Genomic DNA, 26831 nt, shown 5'->3' with positions numbered 1-26831 from the left:
GTCTGCTAGCATAAACTCCAGGCCTCAGGCTGCTCCTGATGCTTGATTTTTTTTTTTTTTTTTTTTCCTTTTCTGCTGAGCTGACATCAACTCTGGAAGATGTCCTAATGTGGTCAAGCACTGAGTTCTGTTTCCCAAAGTCTGATGAGAGCTAGCCAATCAGAACAAAGTAGCCTTTTAGGGAGGAGGAGCCTCAAAGAGCTGGGAGCGAAAATGTCTAAGATCCAGAATGAACTGTATGGATAGTTTTTTTTATTGTTGTTGTTTTTTAAGAACTACAAATCATGCAAAGCTACTCTAGTAGACTCCCAGAATAAAAATACATTACTGGAAATTCGCATAAAAGGTCCCTTTTAATAGAGACAATAAATTGATTTCTGAAAAAACATCAATTTTATGTTATTTAAAGCATAATTTAACATTATATCCTGACTTAAAGAAGAGGCTAAAAAATCCTAACATGAACTGGCCCAAACCTCACGCTGAAACCTAAACCTTTTATTTTCCGATGAGTACCCAGCAAGTATTTGTTAACCAGAGCTCCTGTATAAAAAACAAAACAAAACAATAAGCCAGCTTTAAACCCAAAAGGTAACGAAGCTGCGACGCCTAAACATAGTAGGCACCCAACTCCTTTTGATTAAAATATATTTGAAATAATTGTCTCAAAGCTATTTCCACAAGATTAAAAGTTGGAACATTTCGATTGGAACAAAAGTTTTGTCACTGCACTTTTATCATACAGCAATACATCAAGAGTGTTTGATAGATACGGATCATCGAGTCCATGTACTGTATATAACATCAGCGACTTAGTTAATGATACAATTTGTATCAAACAAGGTTTTTCTCTGTCAAGCATGGATTCAGCTGGGATCTGCTACAGACGACAGTACACGCTGTTAGCCAAAAGCACAGCAGAGGGATCTGATAAATATATTTACAATATGTACATGGTTTATTTACCGGTGGCTGGATGTTCTGTCTGTAGCAGATACCAGAGTTGACCCAAAAGAAAGGGCCAGAGAGAAAGAGCTAGAGAGATGTCCCTTACTAAAACTAAGGTACACACGACAGGGTCACCCATCTCTGCAGCTACAACTCTGACCAAAAAACTGACGTCATCTCAAATAAGATGACCATCTTCCCGTGTTTACCAACATGGGAAAAAAAATCCACAAACACCCCACACACAAACACACACAAACACACACAGAAATTCATGGAACAGACCTTGGACAAACAGAAGTTTGAAACCACTGAGTGATAACTGAGTACCCGATGACGGCTGACACAGGACAAGACCCGGTCCATGTGGTGGCTCCGTTTGACTCAGTGTACAATACACATAATGTGTGTTTATGTATAAATAACTCTTAAATTCAATCACATTTTTGATGTATTTTTGTGAAACCAACTCACTAGATTATGGTTTGGGTGTAAAACCAAAGGTGCCCTTGTATAAACGTCCTGTATGCAAAGCTACAGTACAAATAAAAACAACAGTTGGGGGACGGGGTCTAGAACAAATCTCCATTTGTCGCAGGTTAAGTCAAAATCACAGACTTCGTCCAGTGTCTCGCTCTCTTTCCACACCTGGTAAAAGTTGTTGCTGCACAGTGACCAGACCTGGATTTGGATTATCTTCAGCTTTTTATGTCCTGGAGACTTTTGCATTGTTCGATTATTAATATAAGAAAAGAAACGGCTCTCCTCACAGACAATCTGAAAGTGTAATCCCAGCAGTGTGTTTCAGGTGGTAGAGCAGGTCGTCTACCAATCAGAAGTCTGAGGGAGTGAGAAAGCACTTTGAGTGCTTAAATTGAGTAGAAAGGCGCGCTACAAGTATCAGTCCATTTACCAGTGTTGCTATGCGAAGCAGTTACTAGCTCGTCTTTACCTTCCCTCCTCAGTAGCCTGTTTGGGCTTTTTCTGCAAGGATGGCAGCTGCCAGCTGCTGGGGGTCTGTGATGTGGGGGCTTCTGGCCATAACCCGGCTTACCAGTTCTGAGGGGAAGATGTTGCACAGGTTTATGTACACTTTCTCCCTCGCATCGCCGTAGCGACTGTGCGAAGGGGATTCTGGGTGCTGTGACATGTAGGAGGGAGGGGCATGAGACGGCACGGTAAGGTGAGAGCTGTGAGGTGGGTACGGCGGGAGAGGGGTGCTGGATGGATGAGGCGGGCAAGGAGAGTGGGCTGGGGGCGGTGGGTGGCTGAGGTAATGAGTTGGGGATGGGTGGAGAGCTGGGTGAGAGGAGTGATGCTGGCCGTAGCCGTCTTGTGTCCATGGAGGAGTGTGCCAGGAAGACTGGCGTGTGTCTGGCAGGCTTTGGTAGGTAGGCGGCTCATATCTGGATGGCGGCAGCGGTGGCTGCCTGTAGTACTTGTCCCAGCTGGGCAGGGCTTTTGGTCGGTGGTGATGGTGCGATGTGGAGAGGTGTTCGTACAGGTGTGAGTCGGACACACTGTCTGCTCGCGTTGGGGCCAGGCAGCGGCCAAGGGGTGAGCCAGGGGGTGCGGGGTTGGACTGCGGCAGAGAGTGGTAGTCGCCTGGGCAGCTGGACCGTGCGGTCAGCGGTTGGTGCTGGAGATGAGGGGGCAGGGGGTAGAGGGGCCGCTTTGGGGGAGCCTCTAGTGGAGGCGGATCATGAGCGCAGCTCTGCCCGCGTGCGGCGCTCAGGTGGTAAGGGTGTAGTCCTGTGCTCGGCGTGTGGCTGTGCTGAATGTTTGTGTATTCGGCAGGATGCAGGCCACAAAGTTCATGGCTAGATGTGGCATGATGGGAGTACAGTCGGCTGTGGGGATTAGGAAAATGGACAGCGTCTTCCAGTAAGGGGTCCGGGGGGCATCCGGGACACTGCCTCTCGCCGTACGAGTCGCAGCTGCTTTCGCTGCTGCACTCGGAGCCGGCTGAGCCCAGCCGCAGGTCTGTGTCGTTGGGGAAGCGACAGTCTGGGCTCCGTCTGGAGGAGAGGCTCAGGCCAGTGTAAGCACGTGTTACTGAATAGTAGCTTAAGTCTGGAGACTCACAGTGAGGGTAAAGGTCATGGCTGGGGGCTGGTAAGTGACCATGAGCCATCACTGGTCTCGCTTGCTGCTCTTGTGGGAGGCCAAGAGTGGATGGTGGGCCTCCTGGGGCCGGGGACATGCTTATACTCCCACCGCAGCTACCGCTAGTGGAGCTGCTACTGCTGCTGCCACACACAGTATTCTTCTGCACCTCCAGCCTCCCTTTGGCCAGCAGCTTCTCTTCGGCGTCGCTGTATGACAGAGCTCGGATGCTGGGGTCCGACTGCCTTTTCGGGGCGCCTTTCTTGGCGTCGATGCTGCCAGCTGGCACGCTGTGGCTCTTCACCAGCCCGGCGTCACCCTGGTTCTTTGAGACGACGCAAGTCTTGGCACTGGCACGCAGCTCATCAGCCACGGCACGCTGTGGTTGGGCGCCTCGCTCCGGGTGGTAGTACTTACATTTGTGACCGTAAGTACACTTCTTTCCTGAAGCAAAGAGACACAACGTGCGCTTCAGTAAACAAGTAAACACACAGAGTGGGCAGAGAAAGGGGAGCTCATTTACTAACTAACTGCACGACATCATCACTGCTCTGTCCACTTCACCTCCTGGTAAATATACAGATCCAGAGAAATATAGAGAAATGGGGGTGTGGCTGTATGCCAACTGATGTAGAATGAGTCTGATTTAGCAGCATACGCACAGAGGTGAGAAACAAATGGGCTGGTGCACACGTCATAAATCTGACGATAACTTTCTGCAGGATAAGAAAGTCTCCACTAACGCATTTGCAAATGAGGTCCAATGTCACCACACACTGTGAGAGAGATTCTAATCCAATATAAATTATTACGTTGTTCTTAAAAAGTACAAAATGTTTCATGTGCGTTATTTCGACGTGTATTTCGTGACTTTCTTCTCACCGTATGGACAAGGCTGCTTCTTCTGCTCAGGCATGACAGGCCTTTTTCTCAGGAAGTTGTCTAAGCTGGGGCCGTGACGACCAAGAGGGTCATCTGGCGGCATGAATCTGCAAGATTAGAAAGGATGAGAGCATTAATTCGCTATTAGAGGAAATACGATGGTGTCCATCCACATTCTTTAAAGCTGCTTCACCAGCTTCAAGTGTGGAAGCTTTAAAGGAGGCACACAGAATATAATTGATTCCCCACATATAGCAAAGTGAAAAATGCCTTCTTTATAGCAGAGTGTGAGATTTTATTTGTAAATAAACTTTATTTATTTAAATATCACTCTGATTCAAAGATAAGAGTTATGAATGTCCTCATAACATCCTCCCCTACTCACTTATCATTGACAAAGGAATACATGAGAAGCCGCTCATCTATGAACTTCTTCCACTCGGGCTTCTCGTTAGCCAGGTCTCTGTAGTTGTCGTTGGAGACGATAATGCCGTCTGACTCATAGGCCAGCTTGACAATGAAGCGGTCGTCATAGCAGACCACGCGTCGACCTTGGACACGCCGCGAAGGCGTGAACACCAGGATTTTTTCCTTCTCTAGGCGACGTAAGATCTCCTGATCTGTGAAGGAAAGGATTATAGTAAGGCTGGGGGGAAATGCAGTGCTAGAAAACCATTATTACCTATTTTGGATCTTTAGCCCTGTGAGTTCCTGCTGATGTGTTCGGGGCCTATCACCCCACGACCCTAAGGTGGATAAGCAGTTAAGAAAATGGATTTTAGTTAAACCGCGTCTTCTACTGACCTGTTATAGGGGCATCGGGTCGGGACTGCTCTTTCCGCCACGCAGGCACAAAAACTGTGATGTCTTGATGGCCGCGCTCGAGGAACCAATCTACAGCCAGCTGGATGCCCTGACAGGAAAACACTTCCTTGTTGCCATGGCTGTGAAAACGGTGAAAAGGTAAAAGACAGCGTAAATAAACATTTATGATTTTAATGTGTTTCTTTACAGCAGTTTCCACTGACAAACATATATGCATATATAATAATAGAGCTCACCTCATGGCTACATTGCTGCCATCTATCACGACTGGCCGCAGGTTGTCCTGGTCACACAAAGAGTCTGAATGACAGGGTGAGTCTGGCCTCTGGCCTTCCAGCAAATCAGAACATCCACAGGAGGATGAGGAAGATGAAGAGGATGAGGTAGAGGCTAATAATCCAGCCGGCTGCTCACTGTCTGACTTGGTGCCCAGCTTAACCAGCTCTCCCAGTATGTCATTGATTAGGGTGTCAGGGCCGAGCTTAGACAGCACCAGTCGCACCGTCTCCTCAGAGTAGCCGAGTTTGAGGGCAAACTCGAGCTTAGCCTGGTACTCTTTCCCACCAGCCTCATAGCCAGGCTCTGAAGCAGACAGACTGGGTGGAGGTTCAGACAGGTGCTCAGATGGGGAGCCGAGTGTGGACTGGGCATGGGCGTCACATTCAAGCTCTGCTAGAAGTTCAGATGGGGGCTCAGGAGGGCCTTCGGTTCCTAAGTCCACACACTGGGTCCTGCAGAGGGGCTGGTGGGTGTTCTTACTGTGAGTCGACCCTCCGTCTCCTCCGTCCGAGTCGGTACCTGGAGCGAGGGTGGAGCTGGTGGTCAACGCTGACTCGCCCTCTGCGTCAGACCCACTGTTTTCCTCTAGGACGGTCAGTGGAGGGGAGCCAGCGGTGCTCTCCCCCTGCTCCTCCATAGCAGGGGGCCCGTCAGCGCCGCCAGCCTGCCGGTCACCCCCCGCTACGTGTAGATACTCCAAATCCAGCCCCAGGTCGAGGATATGGCCTGCACCTGCCTCCACATGGTCCTTCTGACCCATGGGTCTGTCACAGACATCCAGCACACTGGGCTGACTGCTGCCCACTCACAAAACTTGACTCATTGGTGCCTAAAGGAAGAAAGGTGGAGCGAGTGAGTAAACTGTAGATAAAAGATGGATTTAGCTGTCAAACCGTGCCCAATGTAGTCAAATCCTGGCTCCTGGATTTGACTACATTTGACTGGCGTTGGTTCATATTTTTAATTTTATAGTCTGCATGACTGTCAGACGACTCCATGTAGCTAAGATAAACTAACATAAGCAAACCCACTTTGGAAGCTGACTGAAACTAAGGGAATTAAAAAAAAATGAAGACAAAGTAAATAAAAAAATAATAATAATACCAACGTCTAATAACTCTGAGACCAGTTAGAAGAAGCATTTAAAGACGGGAAACAGAAGAAAACGTTACTTTCTTCTCTGCTAATGATACACACACTGGTACTCAAATGCAAATGTGTCATTTATATTACATATATATATGATGCGATGGCACAAAGGCCAACAGGGAAATTGGGTAAATCCCTACTTAAACTTCTACGTGGGTGAAAACCCTGGCTGAAAACTACAGCATTTGCTACCACAGCAGTTCCACTGAAATTCCAGGGAGAAATCATTTGCAAAAAAGAGAATTTGCATTCAGGCTGTGTGATAATGATAATCTAAAGTCAATACTGACTGTCATTTTAGGGAAATCTGATTTTACACCTAGAATTTCCGGCTAACAGTGTTGGATCCATCTGTTCTGCCAAAAACCAAATAATAAAAAAAATAAAAATCTGACTGGCTGCGCGGTCAGGCACAGGCTGGCAGACACAAAGAGCTGATGGGGCCTCTATCCCTAATTAATGGACTCCCGCGTTTTTTCATGTCTGGCCCAGTGTGTGTGTGTTTTTTTTAATAGCACCACGCCACAGCACATTAATCTATTGGGGGGGGGCAGAGGGTGAACTAGGGCGGTTGGACTATTCTCCCTCCTCATTCTACCTGGTAATTAAGGCCCATATGCTTCTTCCCACCGGGGTCACTCGTTAAAACATTGAAGGCTATGAAGTCAATCGGGGCATTGTATTCGAGCATCAGGTCTGAGGTTAGACTAGTCTGATCTGTAATAAAGGTTTAATAAAGGTTTAGAGGTTTGTAATAAAGGAAAAGTTAATCTGAGAAAACGAAATTAGAGACATTCGACTAATCCTGAGGTGAAATCTGTGGGAAAATTCCACAACAGCAAAAATGCTTTTAGAAGTGAAAAATGAACTTTTTAAAGTCTTATTTGGGACAAAGTTGGCTTTTTAAATTTTTTTTTTTATTAGATTTGACCCTAAATATGCAGCTTGATGTATTCTGACTGGACTCTACTTTGAAGTTTAAAATCTTCACACCTACAAAATTTACAATTTTTCCAAGCCAGAACACAATCCCGACGACAAGCAGGGCAGAGCAAATGCTGAAAATGGGGAAGTGACTTAAAGCTGTTGGTAGAACGGGGAGGATCGGTTAGACAAGGGGTGGAGTGAGTGTGCATTTTATGAAAAAGGGCTGCCTAGCAACGTGGCTGAGCTACTGTTGCTAAGCTACAGCTGTTGAAAGCATTCTCCCATCCAAATGCCAAGACAGAGGCTGCAGCGTTCAGCCGGCGGCCCGCCTTAATTCACACATGTTACAAAAAGGTCTGCTGCGGGAGGGGGCAGAGGGGCTTAAGTGTGCCTCACTGGTAACCCACCAAGACAACAATAGACCCGCAGCACTGATTAGGACTGAGACCTTGGCATTAACTGCTGTGGGTGTTGATGGTGCCCTGTGATGCACACACAAACACACTAACGACCCAAGGTGACTCATAATGCTGTGGAGAGAGTGGGACTGAGTTTGCAGCTCATCAGCTACACTGATGATCTTCTCTCAGGCTTAACAATCAGCTAATCTAAAGCGCGAGCATCACATCAGCACTGCATAACCTCAGACAGTCTGGTCAGCCACGCCAACACTAACAGATCCAGCTAAAGCGAAACTGTGAATGACAGCAGCAGAATAACAACAATATTAGAAAATATTCAACATTTGACTGTGTCGCTACAAGAAAAATGTGAGTACACTCTAAAAAGATCTCACAGCGGACAGTTTGGAGTCGATAAAGGCATTTGGAATAGATTTATCGGGCTTGGGCTTTAGCAGTCCACCTAAGTTTTTACTGTTGAAGTGCAATCTCTTTTTTTCAATATTTACCACTATTATATCTCCACATGAATCAAAAGCTGACAAATAATTCATAGCCTTAAAGAGGGTAATCAAGAGCAATCAATATATTTAATAGTCTATCTACAGATATCTGCAGAGGTTAGGAAATCCTCAGCCCATACAGATAATAATAGTTTAGCAGATAGCTGATATTTTACATTTGTTCATTTTGTTGTTGCAGTTTAATTTCTTTCACCCTTCTGGATCAGGGAGACAAATAATTCTTGGTTCTAATAAACAACTGAACAGCTTTAAAAGGTCTCCTGGTCTTCATCATACTATTGTGCAAAGTAGTGTTTGCCACAGTGTAAAATTGATATGACACAACAGGTAAATACTAGGGGTGCAACGATACTCGTATCGATATTGAACCGTTCGATACAGTGCTTTCGGTTCGGTACGCATGTGTATCGAACAATACAAAATTTTTAATTTATTTTATCAACTTTTCTTCTGACGATGCTGTCTGTGTTGAGAGCTCAGTGGATCTGCATTCGACTACTCCGCCTAGGCTGCACTGTCGAGCGCAGATCCACTGAGCGCAGCGCAAGCTAGCAAGACAGAAGCTTAGCTCGTTGCAACATGGCAAATTGAACCTCCCCCACCCTCATTCAGATCTGGCCTTTGGAACTGTTTTGGTCTTCATGTGAAGTATGACCCTGAAGGTAAGCGCATCATGGACAAAAGTAAAACAGTATGTCGGATGTGCCACGCAATGCTCAATTACATGGGTGGGAACTAGTGCTTATCGCAGTTTGCTCGTTAACGTGTTGACGCTGTCCAGCCCCACGCACGGGGCGATCCGCGGTAGCTCGTTAACGGAGATTTGCCGTGTTGTGGCATTAATGTCATTTCAGATTAACGCTGACAGCACTAGTGGGAACACAACGAATATGACTGCACATTTACTCCGACATCATCCTAGTGCAAAGACAAGTGGAAGCAGACAAAAACAACAAGCACGCATGCTACAAACTTTACCAGAGTCATTTAGACAGCCGTTAGCACATGATTCTCCTTATGGGGACCTGATATGTTTAATATGCTGCTGAGAGTATACCCCAGAAGAAGCGTATAGTATAGCTTTTATTTTGGAAAGAGCCATTTCTCTGTAATAAACTCTCTTTTCCAAAGATGAGGGATTTCTCCATGAGATATTTATGTTTTTATTACTTTGTCGTTTCAGCAACATTAAATTTAAAAACTGTACTTTTGAGTTAAAATATATATTTATAATTTTAATAAATGACAAATTAAAAAAGCATGAACATTTTTTGTATCGAAAAAATATTGAACCGTGACACCAAAGTATCGAACCGAACCGAACCGAACCGTGAATTTTGTGTATCGTTGCACCCCTAGTAAATACCATCCTATTTTATACAGGTTTCAGGTATCAGACAATATTCTCCGTACTGAAAGCTTTCTGGTTACTGCTCGACTATAATCCAAGTTCTACTAAACAATCACGTCTGGTAGTTCTTGTGGCCATTTGGAAACAATGACCAGTGATCAGAACACAGAGTGTTGAAACAGATATCCACCACCTACACCAGTAGCCCTGAATCACTGGCTCCCCAGAGGGTAAGCCAGCAGGCCAGCTGATGGGCTCCCATACTGCATATAGTGTGCCAGCTAATAAATAAAGCTCCACCCGGTAGTTTCAGCTGCTCCCTTATGTACCAAGCCGTCATCACACCGAATGGTTGGATCCACGTGTTTGATTTGGCAAAGATTTTACACCGGATGCTCTTGCACCTATCCGGGCTTGGGACCTGCACACTTACCAGTACACTAGCTTGTGATGGGTTTGCTGACCGATATCAGGTCAATACAGATCTATCTGCTGATATTTTTTAATATACATAGATGCAGTAATTACACGTAAAAAGGAAAAATTATGGCATTATTGGATATTAATTTTCCAGAAAAGCCAGTAACTCAGGAGATTTACTCAGTGGTCATGATATTCTGCTACATGCGCTGCAGACAGATCTGAGGTAGAGACAGCGCCGCTCTGTTGGACAAACTATGTGATGACAGAATTTCTGAACCATTTCAAAATTATATTTCAGGAAAAAAAATATATATCAGTGCATATTGGATAACACCTTCCTGTCTTCCTACTTGAGCCTGGTTTTGATGGAGGTTTCTTCCTGCTCAAAGGGAGTTCTTCCTTCCCACTGTCGCCGAGTGCTTGCTCATAGGCAGTCATTTGACTGCTGCCGTTTTCTCTTTATTACTGTAGCGCCTTAAGGCAACTGTTGAGGTTTGACACCATATAAATAAAATTAAATAGAACATGTAATCGAATGCTGATACATCTGAGGCCAGTCAAAACTGCCTGTTAATATCAACTGACTGACATGTTGGTTTGGATCTGCTAATAATCTTTATTAGTAGTTACTGTGATTATATCTATGATTAATCAATAGAGCAATTTGCCTACAGGTTGAAAGAAAACCGTGGCAAATAAGGTCTGAAAAAACTGCTTTGTCACAGTCTAAGATTACATATTTAAAACATTTTGTATGAAAAATCAGTCCAAGGCCCAAAGATATTAACTGCTGAGATAACTTAAAGTAAGCACATATTTACATAAAACACTGGGGGTGACTGTAAAAATGTGGCAGACTCTGGATCTTTTAGTTCTGTTAAGTTTCTTTGCTTTCACAACCTCTTTACCCTCATTTGATCTTTTTCACAATCTGGATAAATCTAATCATAATCCCGTAGTTTGAGCTGCTTAACATCAAAAACCTGAACAGTCACGATGAAAGCCTGTAAGTCTTTTCATAGCTAGGGTTTTAAAAGTCTTCTTGTGTGGCAGAGCTCTGCAGACGAATGCATGTGAAATCGGGTCCAGTTTTAACGGCCCAAAGACATCGCGGCATCTCCAGACCTCCAGGGTGAGCGGGTGCATCTTTCAAACATCAGCTTCCACACACACACACACACAACTGCTGGCTTTGATGGAACCAGTAATGAATATGTAACACAGTCCTTGCAGCGCTTTGTGCAAGTGCGTGCAGCGGATAGGGGGGGGTTCCATTTTGAAAGGCGGTCTGGGAGGGGGCACAGGACTACGGGGGGTGGGGGGGTAGACCCCTGTGTCTCCAGCACAGTGCAAAAGTTACTGTAAAAAGTGTGTGCATGCATTAGTGCATCTAGGTGGCGCACTAGACTTTGCCCACCAGCAACAAGGCAACAGATGTCTGCTGAGCGCGGTATCTGCAATGTGTATCCCCCACCCATTGCACAAAACACACACACACACACACACTTTCTCTCTCTAAGGGCAGCACCTTAAAGAAAACTTTTTGAAAACTTTGTTTTATCCACTAATGTGACACTAATATATATTTTTTAAACAGCATCACAGGAAGCCCATCCCTCCTGCATCAAGTTTCATATCAACACATATCACACAAATCTGAACAACTGCAGTGACGGCAGACCTGAGCAAAGTTTAGGCAGGTGCTACAGCACTATAAATTCTTATCCTGCACACCAAGAATTATTATTTTTTTTTAAATACTCTTGTGATTAAAAGTCACTAATGGGTTCTGCATGTTGCATCCATTTTCAGCGATATTTCACATGCAACAAAGAAAGTGGGCTCCATCTTTTCCTCTTTAATCTGAATTTGCCCTTGTGAATTATAAATGACTCGAACCTTTCTGAAAACTTAAAGGAGTCTAGGTTACTCCATGTATGCCAGCATCAGTGTTTTTTGATGATCCTGCAGCGCAGCGGAAGCCTAGTGAGGCTCAAGAGGAGCAACCTGTCATGTAAGTACTTCTAAAAAGTCAAAATTTCTATTTTATAGCAAGCAGAAGATACATTTCAGTATAAAAGTCGGGTTATAATAGAGAGGAGGGGACTCCATCACACTCACCAGACCAATAAAGTGCAACAAACAATGAAGAGAGGAAATGTGATTAGCTCATTTCAACATCTTTAAATCCTTGAAAAGCCGATTAAAAAACGCTGCAGGTGAAACTGAGAAAGAACCAATCCCAAAGTTCCCACAGCAACAACATCCAAGATCGATTTTTTCTTTCTTCTAGAGCATCCAACTCCAGCCTCACGCCTCTGTCCTCACTGTCCGACTGTCTTCCAGAGCTGTGTGTGTGTCTTTTTCCCCCCTCTGCAGAAGCAGGCAAGTTGGACAATGAGTGGCAGAACAGATGGACCCAACAATGTCAGCCATTCCCTCGTTTAGAGTGGCTGCTTCTAACCAATCGGAGAAGCAGCAGCCCTACAATGAGGTGCAGAGGCAAGAGGCGGGGGAGGAGGGGAGTGGCTGTGGGCAGATGTCTGCAACACCCAGTTTCCCCAAGGCACGCGTACTCAACGTGCACCAGCACACACACGCACGCTAACTCACACACTCCACGGCCTGAAAGGGCTTCCCCTGTGTGGCCGATGAATCAACGAGGGGTGGGAGGCTGAACAATGGAGCTACACAATGGGAGGCTGGGGAGGGCAGCTGCAGTGTGAGGCCTGGTGCTATTACGGCCCCGGGCAGCAATGGAGAACACCTGGCTACAGAGCGCCACAGTCACTCTCCTCTCTTTGTCTCGAGCTGTGGGGAGGGTGGCGGTGGTGGTGACAGGAGGGGTTTCAACTGAAAGAAAAGCTGAAGGTTGGCTGAAAGACTGCTGTGGCCTTTAAGAGAGTGCAAGAGGAAAGAGAAGAGTGTGGCTGTGCTGAAAGAGAAAAAAAGACAAGTGTGTGGGGGGCGAGAGACATCAAAAAGTTTTATGTCCCAGTGAGTATGAGGAGGGGACCTGCTCAGCATTGTTGTGGCACACTTAAGGCCGATGACTCAGAAGCACAAATCTTTGCCTTTTTGTCTTTTATATGATTATGTAGCACGTGTAGAGGATCCCATTTGTTAAAGAAAAGCAACATACTACAATACCTAAAATGACACAAGAACTTGCCTACGTTTTCTTGTACACTGGTATAAATTTATTTCAATTTCAGTTATATAGCATCAAATTCAACAATTCAATCAACAGTTGCTTCAAGCCACTTTATATTGTAAGGTAAAGACCCTACATTTAAATACTGAACAACAAAAAAAGCTTATCTCATACACGCCCATCACGAAATAACCTTAGCCAAACAAACTCAACTCAACCGAAAAACCATCCAACGCTGGATACACTTAACTTGAAAAAGCTGCTACTTAATACACACTAGTAGTGGTAAATAAGACAGAAACCTCCATGTATCTACAAATCGTAAATTAATTAATTAAATAATTTTTTAAAACCAAATCAACGGCTACCTAAGATTGTTTTAAATTTTAAAAAAGGAAATAGACAAAGTTTAACTTTGAGGACAAAATTTGCAGTTGAGAAAAAGTGATAAATCGCAATAAAGCTTATCAATATCGCAAAAAATCCCAATAATATTGTATCAGTGTCTGATGAGTCCCACCTCTATCAAACAGGCAGAATGAAGAGCAGAGAACAATACACTGTAGTCTAGTACCATGCAGACTACTTGAATATGGATACCCAGCTGACCAAAGTGACACAAAGACTGGACAGAGGTGAAAGTAGCAGATGCTTATAACAACAGTGTAAATTAATATGCCAAATATGCCAAAGATGAACATGGTGCAGCTTAATATGTGAGCAGTTTATCTAGGACAATTTTTTTTTTTAAATTGAAACAAATGACTCTTCATCTGAGCCAAGTAGCGCAACTCAAATCCCACAGCTGATCCCTGTGTATTAAAATGATGAAATAAAAGTAAGGTGGACACACACAGTTGCTCCTTCACCTCCATATCCGCAGCTTTTGTCTCCATTTTCTGCAGACTCTATATCAACTGCATGTTTTTGTTGCTCCTGAGGGACTCTGACATTGTCTAACTGCACATAATCAGGTACTGCTGTAACATGAGTGCTGCATCCAAAGCAAGCCAGGGGAAAAAAGAAAAAAATCAAACGTCTCAGTGTCACTATTGATCTTTTTTTTGTCCCCCCTGGTCACCAACACAGAGTACTGACAGCAAAAAAAATAAATAAATAACACTGTCGATATGTAATACCGTGGGAGGTGACAAGGCCGGGGCATGTCCACTAGTCATGTCAACCTAATAGAGACAGCCAGTGGTTTGGGTTTCATAGAAACTTTTAAGCATTTTTCTTAAAACGACTTACAACGGCCAAGACCGAGCATAAATTATTAAATAAATTACTGCACGAGATGTTAAATATGAAATGAAAATACGGTTGTGATTTATGTGACTGAAAGAAAAAAATGCTGATATTCTGCAGCACAAAATTTATGTGACACTAATGACTCATATTAGCAATTAAGAAGAGAGCAATGTATGAAAAAAAAAAAAAAAAAAAATATGTTGTTAAAACAGCACTTGGGGGGATAAATTAGGGAGCAGGTGAACATTCATTATCCAAATTCAGTTTAGCAGCAGGTGTAGTGGAGTGTTCCCAGTGTGCAAGGAAAGACTGACCCAGGAAACCTGAGGGACGTGGGTGATCCCTGCCATCTGAAAAGCTACTGCAGCACTGGTTTTTGAATAAGATAGGAAGAGTCAGAACAGTGCACCTGGATCGTTTATGGGAAATCAGGAATTCTAGCATTCATGAGAAGGCCGTCGATTGGGTGTGCTGCAAAAACAACTTCCAGGACTTAAAGGATGTGCTACTCACATGTTGCCTCCTGACAGGACACCTTTATAGGTCTTAGTGGTTAAGAATTGTTTTTGCTAGCTTAATGGGAACTTACATAAAGCCTGCCTGGTTTTATTCAAGATCTGTGCTCCAAAACAGCAAATATTTCACACTTTTCCATCAAAAATAACAAAATCAACTGCACTTTACAATCAAAGTAGTTGTATAATTGGCTATAATTGGTACGCTGGTATAAAATTAATACCTAATCATTGCAGGTTTAATTGAATTATTTGCAGTGTTCACTTTGGGTTCTTCGTAGGGGCCAACACAGCACTCTGGCTAATGAGCAGCCAAGCTGCTGCAGCAGCCACACCCGTGGAAACTGAGTACGATCCAGAGGACAACGCATCTGCCAACGGAAAAATTAATTTAGAGAGATAAGGCTGAAATATCCAGCTGCATTTATCTTGGCAGCAACAAGTAGCAGCATGTATTTAGAGGCAACAGAAAGCGGTGTGGTGTCGGTGTGTGTGCTCAGCCAATTTGCCAACTAAAATAAGTGTTCCCCCAGCTTTAGTGGGCTCAACAAGAAAACAAATGCCTGATTAAATAAGAATATGCTCCTAGTCAGCTCTCAGAGTCAGACGAGGGTGCTGAGGAGAGATGCATACAACAGCTGACCGACTGCACAGCTCCCAAATGCTCTAACAGAGACAGGAGGAGCTCTCTGTGGGGGCCATCTGTCCTTACAAACAGGTGTGCACTGCTCCCAACAACTGCAGCAGCAGGACGAACGCTGAGAACCCAGCACAACAGAGCTGAGCTGCAGCGGGAGGCTTCTTCCTGTGCCTGAAATTAATTCTTGCCGGGTTTGGTCCAACCTGCTCTAGTCTTACTTCCGTATCGATAAGACTTGCAAACTATCGGGCGATGAGTCAGGGACTATTTTAATAACCACTTTAGTCATGAAAAAGTAAAATGCCTCTGGCTTTGCATGTCAAATTTGATGTGACACATCACACATTTGACTGAGGTGCAATAAATAAAGTTCTCAAAACAAGCAGAAATCCAGCGATGTTCAATTCACTGTCACTTAAAAACAATAAAAAGTTAGCGATTAATCTTCTATTCTGTTTGGAAAAATGACAAATGGGGAGAAAGAAGGTGCAGTGCATCACTGTAGTCCACTTTTCCTATCCAACCGAGGTTCAGGCAACAGAAGGAGACCTTTTGCTCCTTGTAACCTCTTTCTGACCTCTGCACATCCACTCAGCACTGCCAGCACCACCAGCAGTACAGAGTAAGTTCAGGATATCATGGCAAAAGTCATCACCTCTGTGTGTGTGTGTGCGTGTGTGATTCAAATGAATACCACAGAAAAGTGAACAGAGGAAGTCTTTGTGGAGTCAGAGGGCCAAACATCACTGCTGAAGCGGCAGTATTTTCCAAAAAGCAGCTAATTACCTTTCCTCTTAAACTGTGACATGTGTAGGACGCATGCAAGAGGATTTTATTTGATACAGAATAGCCTTTAAACGTGACAGGGACACACTTTGAGTTTGGAAACAGGGGTGATGGTCAGAAGAAAGCAAAGTGGGTCACTAAATAAAAGCCCCACGGGGTGTGGACAGACAGCTGTTGGGCTCGTGCCTACACCACGCCCCCCACCCTTCCCCATCCCCATCCAAAAGCTCAAAGCCTGGACTGCTACTGGTCCGACCCCCTCGGCGAACCACTATAACCAGTGTTCAGCACAGCTGTCAGTTAGAGAACGCGGAGACAGGTGGGAGGGAGAGACAAGAGCGCCTCTTCTCCCTCCCGAATTCCCCAGAGAGCAGACTTGTGCTTCACTCAGGCCTTCTTCACCCCAAAACTGCCTTAATGCTCATTTCAAAAACACGCATCAGCTCCACTTTCAGCCTAAAAGGCGCGAAACCCCACAGCAGCACCCATCCCGTTGTCTGCCTGTTGAAGAGGCTACAGTCAACAAACTATATTATGGATGTTTGGGAGCGCGCATGGGGCGTGCACGGTCACCGCAAACCAACACCGTCACGACCTCCCTGCAGCTCTCACCCACACCAACCTGCGGCTCCTCCGGCTAACGAGTCCGCCCTGAGGACGCTGTTGGCGGGTTCTCACCTGGTCAGAGCCGCCGCTGGAGCCGCACGACAAGCTTGGCGTTAAAACGCGCCCATCTTCATCACATACTGGCGACGCAAAACATCCGGCCGGACTGCAGCGTGACCCAGCCAAACTGCGTCAGGCTGAAGAGAGCGACGAGGCGCCTTCCGCTCTGCCGCTCTTTCAAAATAAAAGCAAACCAACCAACCGCCTGTTCAAGGGGAAGAAAGACAAGCAGAATTTCTTATACCAACACTTGTGTACTTTTCTTCTGTCTTATGTTTGTCTGGTATAAGATATAACAACAAACCCTAAGGTTTGTTAGCAACTAACTTACCTCAAGACCTTCAACATAGCATACATTTCAAACTGAAAACCAGCCGCGTTTGAAGATTTTAACCTCTCTTAACGTAAAATAAAATCATACAATTAATAAAAACAATAATTATGATAATTTTAGGCTAAACAGGAAACTGTACCAAAAGTGCTGAGGCTCGCTTTACTAAAATTATTGCGCTTGTGGTACCTGTGTGCGGCGCGATCATCGATGGGCGGTGAGGTGTGCACCGGCGCCATCTTGCGGTGAACGTGTATTATTAGCAAGTCCTATTTTCCTCCCTTCAAACATTAACATGTGTTTAAAATCTGCTTGATAACATGTACTTAAACTTTTTTCTTTTTTTTTAAATTCTGCGAAGTGCAAAATGCAGCGTTTTAAGTAGAAAATAATAAGGTGCAAGTACTTAAGTAAAGTACTCGAGTAAATCTGGAACCCCAGTTCCAAAAAGTCATCAGGCTGTGTGAAATGTGGATTAAAAAGAAAATGCACCTATTTGGAAACCCCATGAGTCCGTATTTTATTCACAATGGAACATAGAAAACATAAAATGTTTGAAATGAGAAATATTTTGAATTTGGTGGCAGCACAACATCTGTAAAAAGTTGGAATGAGGCAACAAAAAGCTGGAATAGTAAGTGTCTTGATGCATTCTCAATCATCCAAAAAAGTAAATCTCCAAAAGTTGATTCTGTTAATGACTGAAACCAGCCCACTGAAGGAAAAATGGGCTGGGAGGTCAGTTTCTTAGAATTTGCGTAATTAAGATTAAGGAACTGACCTCCCAGCCCATTGTTCCTTCACTGGGCTGGTTTCAGTCATTATGCAAATGTACTGTTGGGGAGATTGGGGAAACCTGCAGTCAGCTGAGACTGAAGAAGTCACTTGGATGAGTGACGAAACGTTTCTCCCACAAAACGCTACGTCCAGATGAACAGCTTTTGGAGTAAGTGGTACTGAAGAGAAGCAACAGGTCAGAAACATGAGGTGTAAAAAGAGCTTCTTAGAGAGGCAGTTTCTCACGAGTAAAAATGGGCAGATGTTCATTATACAAAACATTTTTCAAATTCTGAAACGGTTTTACAATGATGTTTATCAATGTAAAATTGTAATGATTTTGAATATCTCACTATCCGCAATACATATGATCAAATGATTCAGAGAAGCTGAAGAAACCTCTGTGTAAGGAAAAAGCTGAAAATCAACTTTAGGATAATTTGTTTTAGTGTATATTTGCTTGAATGTTTGAAGCATACATCATAAAAAAAAGAGGGTTTTTGGAAGGGCTGTGAGGAGAAAGCACTGGAAATATGAGACCAAAGTGGAGATATTTGGCTATTTAAAAAAACAAAACAAACAAAAAAAAACATACCAGCATAAATTCCTCGGGCACGGTGGTGGAGGGGTGATCATTTAGGCTTGTTTTACAGCCACACGACCTGGGCACCTTGCAGTCACTGAGTTGACTATGAACTTCTCTGTGTACCAAAATGTGGACATTTATCTGACAGCTAAGAGCATGTCCAAAATGTAGCCATGCAACAGGACAATGATCCCCAAGCACAGCAGTAATGCTACAACAGAACAGCTGAAAAACAAGAGAATCAAGCTATTGCAGTGGTCCAAAGTCCAGACCTCAGCCTGACTGAAAAGCTGTAGCAGGACCTTAAAACCTCAGTGAGAGGCGGTCAAAATTCATTCACAACAACATGAGAGTCTGATGAAAATAAAAAAAGCTATTGCATATGAAGCTTTATATATATCATTCAGTTATGTGGCTTCTGACAGTCATACGTGCACTTTAAAAATCAACTGATGCAGATAAGCCAGGCAAGCCTCCTCTGTAGCTTGAAATGTAGTGTCATTTCTAATTCCACCCCCCCATTTAGTCCCACCTTAAACAAGCGCAGGCCCAGAAAGAGCAGCAGCATTTCTTAAACTTCTGTCTCCTTTTTATTTTATTTTCAATTTGTTGATGCAGCAGTAAATAATATTTACAGATTATGTCACAAAGAATGACGCAGCACTGTAAATTCCTTTTGATTTTATTCAATGAAAGAGAAAAAAAAAAAAAAAAAAGACCTTCAAGAAAATACAGTAATTCCCATAGTACACACAGAGAGGACATAAATTAGAGGCATGGTAGAGAGACATCCGGGGGGGACGTGTCACCTGGCAGGTAGAAAACATTAGATCCGTGCTGCCACACAGCCAGTAGCGCACACACTCACGCACACAGTGCACTAAAGAGGATGTAAAGGAAATCAGTGAAATTGACACTCTGGGCTTGGGTTATTCATAAAGTGAGCAAAAGTTGATTAATCCTGTACACAAACATCTAAATGAAAGTACAAAAAAAGGGGATAACACAAAATACAAAAGAGGAGCGGTGGAGCGGGAGAAACCATAAATATTTATATCGATGCACATCGGTTTAACAAAACAACTGCTTCTGTAAACATTTTGAACATAAAGGTGTGCACTTAAAATAAAACCACTGCAGTCGCATATTTATCTGAAGGGTTACACATGATTGGAAACAACACTAATAAAAACTAAGCCAGAGTTGAAAAACACAAAAGTATGCCACATGGTTTTGGCTGTCTGGAGCGGTTTTTCCACACTGCTATCAGAACATGTGATTCATTCATTTATGTTTTTGCCTTCTTTCTTTCCACACAAACGACAAGACTGAAAGCGACTTCTGCGCCTCACAGCGGGTCTCCCCCTAAAGACAGCGAAGGCACCGCCCTTTAAAGAGTCCTGTTATGAAGCTCTGTCATTCACACAGAAGCACAGCTGCAGGATGGACTCTACACTCAGCGGCGGGATGAGACTGTCTCATGTGAAGTGACAAACGAGTCTCGCCTTGTCATTCGGGTTTCCGACGATGAGATGGGAAGAAAGAGCACGAAATAAAAATGATTTTATGGGAGCTCGGTTAAAGTAGCGCGTCTCTTTAATCCAGATTGGATGTGGCATGTCTGAAGGCGTCAAGAAAAAAAACAGAAGGAACATAAAAATAAATGAGGTCCAACATTGAGTCACACGGCTGCTTCAGACTAAAGTGTTCCTACCCTAAAATCTAAATGTCTTCACTTTTGAAGTAGTGGATTTTAGTTTTTTTTAAGTTTTTTTTTTGTTTAAATTGCTGGAAACTCCTCTAAGGCAACATTAAGTTGAAGTCTCCTTCAGAACGCAGATGATTGTAGATGTGAAAATGTCACAACAGTGCAGGTGGAGGACAGTCAGCTGACCCTCCCCCCTTTCCTCTAAGTGAAATCTATACATGCTGCCCTCATTCTGCCCACTGGCCTCCATGCTACCTTAATGGCAACCTGCTAATTCACAGTTTATGCTAGCCCTACTTACAACTGATCTTAAAGGAAAAATCCACCTTAAAAAAAAACCAAACAAACAAACAAAAAAAAACCCCACACAAACAAAACTATTTGTATTGAAACCTCACATTTCCGGGTCTATTTTGTTGGTGTGTGTTTCTATATTTCCAGTAGAACGACAGGTTCTGCAAAGGAGACACAGATTAAAAGGAAAAGCCAGGATTTCATTACAAAATAAAAGCCCGTGAAGAAAAAACAAAACAAAACAAAAAAAAAAGGTCAGGCTCTTGATGATAAATAGTGGATTCTTCCTTTAAAACTCATTTTTGTGTGTATTTCTGCATTCTTTATTTATGCGCAGCAAGTCACATATAAAATATACAGTGTGTTTAAAAAACAAAAACTGGGACTACCTTAGTTAATAACACCAAAGCAACATGCCGTCATAAAAAAGGGCTACTTTTGTCCAACATGAGCTACAGCACAAGAGGCGGCGTGATAAAGCTGTTCTTGAAAAACCTGCGTGAGTCCGACGTTAGTATGCACAAACTCCAACATATCCAGTACCCTGTATTTAATGGATGCGTCAAGGAGGTCCCTTAAAAAAAAATCTTCACTTTCAGGAGGTTAAGGGAGAGAAAAAAAAAGTGAAGACAAAGACGATTTACATGTCAAGCACCGTTCAATCTGTGGAACTAAGTGTAGTCGTAGTGTTGTAGTCACACACCTGACAGGACCGGGATTAAACACAGCTACACTTCAAGCTGTGGCAACACACACAAACACACAGTCTTCTCTGATACGGTGACGGCTGCGTTTAGCGTTCTGCCCCCTCCCCCTGGACAAACACATTTTGTCATACACTTACAAGATGCAAAGTTTTACTATGACATAAAGATATACCGTCAACAGGCAACAGATCCCGCGTCCCTCAGAGGGAGAGGAGGAGAAGGGGGATCGGCTCGAAGGTCAGGCAACAAGGCCGGGGTTGGCGGGGGGAGGAAAAACCTGCAGGCCCCTCTAAATACATATCCACCCCTAGCTTCTGTTCATGATTACAGTCTAATCCGTTGTTTGGCTGCCCGAGGACATGAGAAATGGAAGCCGCCTCCTCAGAAAATGCTTCTCCAGCTTGGGCTTTAAAACGTCTTCGTCGGTCGTAGTCGCAATAGTCATCTGTTGGTCGCTGCTTAGGTAATGGTTGTCATATCGGCTGACGGCGCGGCACGTCTCTACCAGCTCATGAGGGATGTGCGTCCCAGGGTCATGAAATATACTTGGCTGGCACCTCCAGGGCGCACAGAGGCAAAGAAGACCTGAAATTGAAAGAATACACTGAGTGAAATGGTGTTTGGTGGTCGTGCCAGGCTACCAACAGTAGATTAGTAATAGTAGAGTAGATGTTAAAATAAAATATTAAAGAAATCTATGAGGTGACCTGAAGAGGGCGATGAACAAGATATTCCCTCACCGTTTCCCTCCCCTCATCCCCAACTGGTCATGGCAGATGGCCCCCCTCCCTGAGACTGGAACTGTTAAGAGTGTTTTTCCCTCCCACTGTCACCAAGTGTTTGCTCATAGGAGATCACCTGATTGTTGGGGTTTCTCTGTATTATTGTAGGGCTATTACCTTACAATATTAAGCACCTAGAGGGGACTGTTATTGTGATTAGTGCTTAAAAAATAAAACTGAATTTCGAGCACTTTTGCATGGGAGAGAGGGCAAATATTACCAAGTTAAGACTGAATGCTGTGATTAAAGGTTCTTCAGCACTATCAGTTAAAGGGTGTGAAACTGATTTGTTTTTCAGTTGAATTTTACAGGTTATTGGTGACATTAAAGGTGGAAAAGTTTTGAAATGATTTATTGTGGTATTGTGTTTTCAACAACAAAATCCTGACATATTATTAGACGTGTGTTCGAATTTATCTCCACTGTATAGAGAGAAACAGGAGGGATGAAGAAAGGAAGGATGTTTTCACCTTGTCATTCCTCTCACAAAGGAACTTGAGTCTCTGGGCTCTCTTGTGCATGAAGACTCCGTCAAGGTGGCCCGTCTCCACTGAGCGGATCTCTATAGCCTTCTCACCCCAGCCCATGATCTGGTTTGACCTAATGTAGGCTGCACAAGCACAGAAAGGGGAAAAGGAGGGTAAGTAGCTGTTAAAAAAAAAAAAAAAAAGCTGTAAAAATTCAAACAACGTGTCATTTTACTTGTGAATACTTCTAATGATAAATGTAATACTTTTACATATTGATAAAAAAAAAGAAGCTATTAAACAAAAGTGTCTAAAATCAAGTGAAACCTCGACTGCTGTTGGAGTGTAATCAAATGCATCAAGTGAAGCTGCTGCTGGGCTTTTTCTTTGGTCAAAAAGAACTTTTCACATCTGACTATTTTATTCTGAAGGTTGAACCTCCACTCTGCTGCACACTGAAGTTGCCAGCATCATTTGCACCATTGCTTTTAGAGTTGGGAGATCATTTCTCCCAGTAAAATAATCAGAAGTCTCTTCACTCAGGGCGTTTTCACACCTACAGATTTTTTCACTCTGGTCCAAATCAGCTGATAAGTTTGTAAACTTGTAGCTTTTCCCTGTGGTTTGGTTTGTTTTCACAGAGAAAAATCCAAGCAAACCAAAATGTTTCACTGCAAGCCACATGAGAATGTTCTGTCTGCTCACTGGCCAGACGTATCTGGGGTGGCAGCAAGAAAAGTAAATACAGGAAGAAGGCGCTGTGTGAGAAAACCGAGTTTACAATCATTCCTTGGCTAGTTGCTAGCCCGTATAGACCTTTGCGCATCTATAGTAGCTACCTGCACTGAGAATACAAAGCATAAGTTGCTATGGGATATTTTTTAGCCCTTGTAACATAACACCTGGTAGTTTGTTCTGATTGGGTTCGTATCACGTTCACACCATAAATATAGTTTGTTTGGAACCACACCGAGACCACCTCCTGCAAAGGGTCTCGGTGCGGTTGCTTTGTGCATAGCAGAGTGCGATTCAGATTTTTCTGACCTTGGCATCATGATGAGAAATATCTGCTTTTCACTTACCCACTGAAGTTGGCATTTCTCCCCACTGCAGCACCACATCCTTGGTGATGCGTCCGTAGGTGTTGACGTAGACGCCCTCGTCCTCGTAACACACCAGCAGCTCAATCCCATCAGTGTTGGGCAAGATGATGATGGCGTGGCACTGAATATTGGTTTGGATCTGAGGATGAAATGGAGGAAAAGATAAGATTTTAAAAAGTCCCTTCACCGCCAGTCGCAGCAGATAGCCGCCCCTCACTGAGCCTGGCTCTGCTGGAGTTTGTCCTTTGCACTGTCACCAAGGGCTTGCTCATAGGGTCGTTTAATTGTGGAGTTCTCTCTCCATTATTGTAGGTCTTTACCTTATAATATAAAGTTGAAGGGACAAGGGACAAAACACAAGACGTAATCAGTCTGCATCAGTTCGCACATACGTGTGTGGGCAGGTAGATGTCGTAGACGGCACCAGAGTCCACATCCACAGCGTGGAAGCCTGAACAGGAACCGTAGATGACCTTTAACCTCTGACCTTCCTCCACCGTCAAGTCAACTAGCAGAGGTTTGTGCACCAGGTCACCAAAAGACTAAAGAAAAAAGTCAAAAGAAAGTCAGCCTGAAAGCAGTCAGCCACCTGCAGGTAGAATGACACCTGTTAGTGAACATGCTTACCTTAAAGGCCATGAACTTGTGATAAGGTTTGGGCGCCCATGCGTAGACCTCCACAGAGTTCTTCAAAGCCAGCACCAAGAATTTAATTCTCTCGTACTTCACTGGAATAAAAAGTAGGTGGCGAGTTAATCATGGGTGATGGCTCCTATGGGTTTTTTTTTTGTTTGTTTTTTTTTTTTAATTTCTTGGACTCTGCTAGAGCAGCTTTGCATGATTCAAAATTCAAAATAAGCCTTATTTATCTTATATTGGGCCTTAGAGCAACCTCTGACCTCTAAGCTGTTCAGCTTTAAGCCCTTTTATGCCCCCCTCTCCCTTCAAGTCACCATTTCCTTTTTCCTGTACATCTGAGCTTTAGGAAACGTACCAACTTTGTAGTGGACACAGCCCTCCAGGTCGCCCACATTGACCCACCCCTGCTTCTTCTCCACCTCAGGGTCATTGTGCAAAATCTTGTTTCGAAGCCATGACAGGTAATACACTCGCAGCTTGTTCTTTTTGCCTGCAGGAGGGAGGAAACAAAAAAAATCCATCTATCCAAAACTTTACTGACTAAAAATGAATCTGAATCGAGACTTTCTGGTTGGCACGTGTGCTCTACCTGATATGGTCACCAGGACGTTGAGTCCCTCTAGGACGTCCATCTGCTGGATGCGTCGACGGTTGATCAGAGGGTAGACCTTACCCTGACCGCTTCGGTCCAGCAGCATCAGACCGCTCTCTGTTCCCACCAGCAGATTTACTCCTGGAAGAGCAACAGGCACAAACATAAGTCACTGCTGATAGGTTTTCATCCATCTGTGGGGCATCACAGTAACTCCATATTTTTGAAGTTCACTCACCCCAGAGTGCCGCACACAGGATCTCAGAGTTGAACCTCTTCTTGTACTTGCGAATCTCCGGGGTGTCGCTCGGTGGACGAGTGTTGACCGGGTTGACGTTAACCACTGAGCCTTTACGGGATGGGTCGGACCGCAGCTGATCTGACAGGCGCCCGTCTTGCCCAAATCCAGCTGGAAAGGGAAAGCAGAGGCAGTGCACATTAACTTTGCAGATAACAGAGAGGAATTAGTGTTGAAGATGCATTTTTGCAGTGGGCTGTATATCCAGACTTACCCATGTTGTTGAGGGAGCTCCCGCTGGATGGAGATATCTGCAGCAGACGCGGGTCGATGAAGGGAGTGAACGAGGAGGAAGACTTGTGTTTGGACATGGAGTTGCTCTCCGACTGCGACTGGTGGAGATATCGGATATTTAGAAAACCTACAGCTCAAAACATTCCCAATAAAATAACTTAAAACGCACCGAGCTGAAACATGAATCAAACTTGATTTGTTACAGTGATTTGTAATTCCTAAGAACGACTGTTTATTTAAACGGCAGCAGAGGCCCCTCAGGTTTGAGCTTATGAGTTATAGCTCTACCTCTGGGGTCTCGTTAAACAACATCCAGCTTAAATGCCTTCAAAACCACATTTTTACAGCACAACTGGGAACAAAGTCCCCCCACCACCCACCCCGAAAAAAAAAGCAAACGAAAAAGATTAAATGCAGTTATGTTAATTGTTTTGATGTTAGTGAAGGCAGAAAATATGTCAGAGAGGACAAACAACATGTGCAAAAAGAAGAAAAGAAATGTGTTGAAGGAAACATTAAGTGATCCAAACACAGGCTGCTGTGAACTGTTAGAGAGGAGAAGAAAAAAAGCTGCTCTTAATGAAGCACAGACACACAAGGATACTCCACCACCCAAGATGCATGTTGTTTGCAAGGTAGCGCTGCGCTGCTCTATAAATGGGACATTTATCTTGAAATATTCATACAAATCCCAAGAAGCTCGGGCTTTAGTTTCCTGCATGTTATGAGCACGTTGTGCCACAAGGAGGCGCCAGTGTTAGCACAGTGTAATGCAGTGAGGTGCGGGAGGGGAAAGGAGGTTGCAGCAGCTCAGAAGATTCAAACCAGCCGAGTGAAGAGTGAGCAGAGAAGAGGAAGTGTGGAGCCAGCAGGACATGGAGGAGGAGAGGATGCAGGGCAGGCAACCCAGGAATGGACAGCTGACGTGTACAGACCGAGATGGAGGTTTGCATTTTATAGCCGTCACAATTAACCTGATACCATTTTTTTAAGCTATACAAAAAGTCAGCACATTTTTTCTACTGCCCACTCCTCAGCTGTTTGCCCTTAGTTGTGTGATGGCGACATACCTCTATGGCAGTGAGCTCGTCCAAAGAGATCTGTGGGGATACTGCAGGACTGGCATGGCTAGATGATGAGGGTAAGGAGGAAGAGGTAGTGGTGGTGGAAGAGGAGGAGGAGGAGGAGAAGGAAGGGATGGTTGTGGAAGAGGAAGTGGAATGATGGCTCTGCTGGATAAGGTCTGGTAGGTGGTGTATGCGGCCCGGAAAGCCGTTTTTCTCTAGCGGGCCGCGACCAGGGGGCTGGGGTTGGCCGTGGCCAGCCGAGGAAGGGGAGGAAGACGAGAGAGTGACCAACCGCTTTATGTCAGCTGTGCTCTGGAAGCAAGAACAGGCACACTTGGGCTCAAGCAAGCAGGTGGGAAAGAAGGTGGAGCTGTGTGTCTGGCTGCTAGCCTGCTGCTTGGTGTAGCAACCTGACATAT

At 44.2% G+C, this 26831-nt stretch overlaps 2 protein-coding genes across 13 annotated transcripts in view; both read right to left on the bottom strand.

Moving 5' to 3' along the window:
• Window positions 1-807: 807 nt before the first annotated feature.
• On the bottom strand, window positions 808-16954 carry LOC134620225 (probable ribonuclease ZC3H12C). Of its 3 annotated transcripts, none has more exons than XM_063466269.1 (6): window positions 16784-16954; window positions 4998-5869; window positions 4741-4880; window positions 4322-4556; window positions 3937-4043; window positions 808-3498 (listed from the first exon to the last, which is right to left on the bottom strand). In XM_063466269.1, the coding sequence occupies exons 2-6, from the start codon at window positions 5798-5800 to the stop codon at window positions 1910-1912; spliced, it is 2874 nt and encodes a 957-aa protein (XP_063322339.1). In that variant the 5' UTR covers window positions 5801-5869; window positions 16784-16954; the 3' UTR covers window positions 808-1909. The 3 variants fall into 3 exon arrangements, with proteins under 3 accessions (XP_063322339.1, XP_063322338.1, XP_063322340.1); XM_063466268.1 differs by having other exon boundaries at window positions 16840-16954; XM_063466270.1 differs by lacking the exon at window positions 16784-16954 and adding an exon at window positions 11937-12187.
• A 2231-nt stretch (window positions 16955-19185) lies between these two features.
• Window positions 19186-26831, bottom strand: part of LOC134621104 (mitogen-activated protein kinase kinase kinase kinase 4-like) — a 36359-nt gene continuing 28713 nt past the window's right edge. For 7 of the 10 annotated variants that reach the window (XM_063467541.1, XM_063467542.1, XM_063467543.1 and 4 more), the window contains 10 exons: window positions 26416-26724; window positions 25326-25443; window positions 25052-25222; window positions 24811-24954; window positions 24577-24711; window positions 24210-24310; window positions 23975-24124; window positions 23562-23721; window positions 22483-22622; window positions 19186-21815 (listed from right to left, as the gene is read on the bottom strand). In XM_063467541.1, coding sequence (XP_063323611.1) covers window positions 21732-21815; window positions 22483-22622; window positions 23562-23721; window positions 23975-24124; window positions 24210-24310; window positions 24577-24711; window positions 24811-24954; window positions 25052-25222; window positions 25326-25443; window positions 26416-26724 — 1512 coding nt within the window. In that variant the 3' untranslated portion in view covers window positions 19186-21731. The remainder of the gene's footprint in view (window positions 21816-22482; window positions 22623-23561; window positions 23722-23974; window positions 24125-24209; window positions 24311-24576; window positions 24712-24810; window positions 24955-25051; window positions 25223-25325; window positions 25444-26415; window positions 26725-26831) is intronic. The other 3 variants (XM_063467545.1, XM_063467548.1, XM_063467550.1) reach the window with 1 other exon arrangement.

This window comes from Pelmatolapia mariae, linkage group LG23 (genome assembly GCF_036321145.2).
Source record: "Pelmatolapia mariae isolate MD_Pm_ZW linkage group LG23, Pm_UMD_F_2, whole genome shotgun sequence".
NCBI lineage: Eukaryota > Metazoa > Chordata > Actinopteri > Cichliformes > Cichlidae > Pelmatolapia > Pelmatolapia mariae.
Note: the sequence above shows the minus strand (reverse complement) of the source record. Positions and strands in the feature narration are given on the sequence as shown.